This window comes from Oncorhynchus keta, chromosome 30 (genome assembly GCF_023373465.1).
Source record: "Oncorhynchus keta strain PuntledgeMale-10-30-2019 chromosome 30, Oket_V2, whole genome shotgun sequence".
In the NCBI taxonomy this organism is placed as follows: Eukaryota; Metazoa; Chordata; class Actinopteri; order Salmoniformes; family Salmonidae; genus Oncorhynchus; species Oncorhynchus keta.
In genome coordinates, this window is record NC_068450.1 from 35,640,269 (window position 1) to 35,642,908 (window position 2,640).

The 2,640-nt window shown below is 37.7% G+C and overlaps 1 protein-coding gene across 1 annotated transcript; it reads left to right on the plus strand.

The window, feature by feature from the left end:
• The first annotated feature begins 343 nt into the window (after positions 1-343).
• On the plus strand, positions 344-1,864 carry ndufc1 (NADH:ubiquinone oxidoreductase subunit C1). The gene is made up of 4 exons (XM_035744371.2): positions 344-500; positions 1,174-1,277; positions 1,462-1,537; positions 1,727-1,864. Exons 1-3 carry the CDS (start codon positions 455-457, stop codon positions 1,519-1,521), a joined length of 210 nt encoding a protein of 69 aa, XP_035600264.1. The 5' UTR covers positions 344-454; the 3' UTR covers positions 1,522-1,537; positions 1,727-1,864.
• Positions 1,865-2,640: the final 776 nt, after the last annotated feature.

Genomic DNA, 2,640 nt, shown 5'->3' on the forward strand with positions numbered 1-2,640 from the left:
GTAAAATATATTTTTCTCAGTTCTCATTCCAATCTTGGGTTCTCCAGAGCTAGCTACATGGCACCGTGCCCAGTCCCAGACAGAAATATATATTTTTTAAATGAATTAGATAAGATTACAGTCCATTTCCGTAGCCATTATCCATCATTGCAGCATTGTCATCACTGTTATGTGGTTTGCATTATTGACGTAAAAACATGACATTTGCATCATAGACGTAAAAACATGACATATAGAAGTGAATATGTTATTGCAAAATTTTACAGTAAATGGTTCAAGTGTGTACTTTATTTTAGGAACACTGAGCCTTTAATCTCTAAATAAAATCATCCCTCTTTTTAAAAATCTATTATTCTGTGATCATTTCAAATTCTGGTCCACTGGACAGGGCACATAGTCGATCAAAGCTCGTCACGAACCGATTTCGGATGAGGGAACAAATTCTGTGGCTAAAATGACACTAAATCGTTTATTACTACGGGCAGCAAGCGCCAGCAAGAGTAAGTAAATAAAAAGGAAACTGGTGTATAATTTGTGTAATAATCCTTATATATATATATATATACTTAAAAAAAACGTTAACCTTGCGAGAAGACTGGCTATCGAGCTGTTTTGAGGCCTGACCTTAGCTTAGCTAGCTAATATTAGCCAATGTCAATAGCTAACGTTATTTTAGAAAGGTTAGCGTAACTGTCTTGACTAAGTGAAGTACTAAGTTATATGGCAACATTCATAGCCATTCACGTTTTAATAACACTGCAATTGACATGAAAACACAAAGTAGCTGTATTCAGATGATTGAATGTGCTATCTAGGTATAGTAGCTAAGTGACATTAGCTTACTAATAGTCTACTAGTTAATTAGGTATTATTAGCTACCTGGGATGTAATCATTAGTCCAAACACAGGATTTTCATGCACGATAATTACCTCACGAATGATTGTAATTATGGAGATAAAGAGAGACAAATCTGTCAACCTAGTATTGGTGTAGTCTACAATAATGTATGCACAATTTGTGACTAACTTGACACTTGTGGGGTCTCTATTGGGAGTCAGCAAGAACAGACTCATACAGTAACAACTGAAGCATTACAACCTCACAACTCTTTCTGTTGAATTGCCAGTCAGTCAAATGCTGATTATTAATCTCATTGTCCTTTTATCTTGCAGTTGGGAGTCGGTCTGCATTCACCGCAGCAAAGCCAGATCACACCAACCCCAATTGGCTGCGTGTGGGCCTAGCGTTCGGGACGTCCGCTTTCCTCTGGGGCCTGGTAATGACTGCTCACCTCCTCTATTGGGGGTTACACACAAAACATAAGATTACTTAGTTAGCCTACTGATATTTGTACATTTGTCCCCTGATTTCCTTTTACAATACTGCAGAACATTGTTTGGATTTTTGAATGCAGTCCAGGATGAATGCCAAACTATAGAGGTTATTTTTTTCATCTGCAGCTCTTCAAACAGCACAGCACTGATGTGCATGAGTACAAAGTGAGGAATGGCCTGGAATGAATCGCTATGACAACATGTGAGTCTTACCCTCTTCAAGTCTCCCTCAGTTTAGTAATTTCAAAGGTAATGCATGTGGGACTTTCAAGAATACACTTGTAAAAATGTCTGCTGTTTGAATTCAGATTGTTGTTCTTTCGATTTATTATATTACAAAAGAAAAACATGACCGCCTAATGTTTTTGTGATTCATTATTATGCTTTGCAGGACTATTTCGTGGATCCATCAGGGTGATCTGAATATGTCTTCACACTTTTTTTTTCCTTCTGTATTTTTATTTTGTTTTAATGATCCCATGTCCTGGGCATAATATCTAGTTCTATGTGTAATAAAGAGATTACTGTATTTACATGTCTCCTTTTATATAAACCCATATTTTAATAATTTGGTGGGTGCTTATTTTCCTATTTCACATGTGTGTATTAATATGCATTTGTGACTTGGAAATGTGTTTTTTTTTTTTTTGCATATCCCACTCTCCCTGATACACAATCCGAGAGGGGGGTGGATATTTTCCCTTACACCATACTATTTTTAAGATATAGTACATACCAATACACAGGGAAAGTATTCAGACCCCTCAACTTTTTCCACATTTTTTTATGTTACAGCCTTGTTCTATAATGGCTGTTTTTTCCCCCTCATCAATCTACACACTACCTCATGACAAAGAAAAAACAGGTTTTTAGAAAGGTTTTGCTAATTTATTAAAAATAAACTGAAATCCCACATTTCGCTAAGTATTCAGACCCTTTACACAGTACTTTGTTGAAGCACCTCTGGCAGCCATCTCAGCCTCAAGTCTTCTTGAGTATGATGCTACAAGCATGGCACACATGTATTTGGGGAGTTTGTCCCATTCTTCTCTGCAGATCCTCTCAAGCCCTGTCAGATTGGATGGGGCGCATTGCTGCAGTTATTTTCTCTCAGTTGTCCAGAGATGTTCAACAAATTCAACAAATTCTTATTTTCAATGACGGTCTAGGAACAGTGGGTTTACTGCCTTGTTCAGGGGCAGAACGACAGCTTTTACCTTGTCAGCTCAGGGATTCGATCTTGCAACCTTTCAGTTACTAGTCCAATGCTCTAACCACTAGGCTACCTGCCGCCTCTGGCTGGAT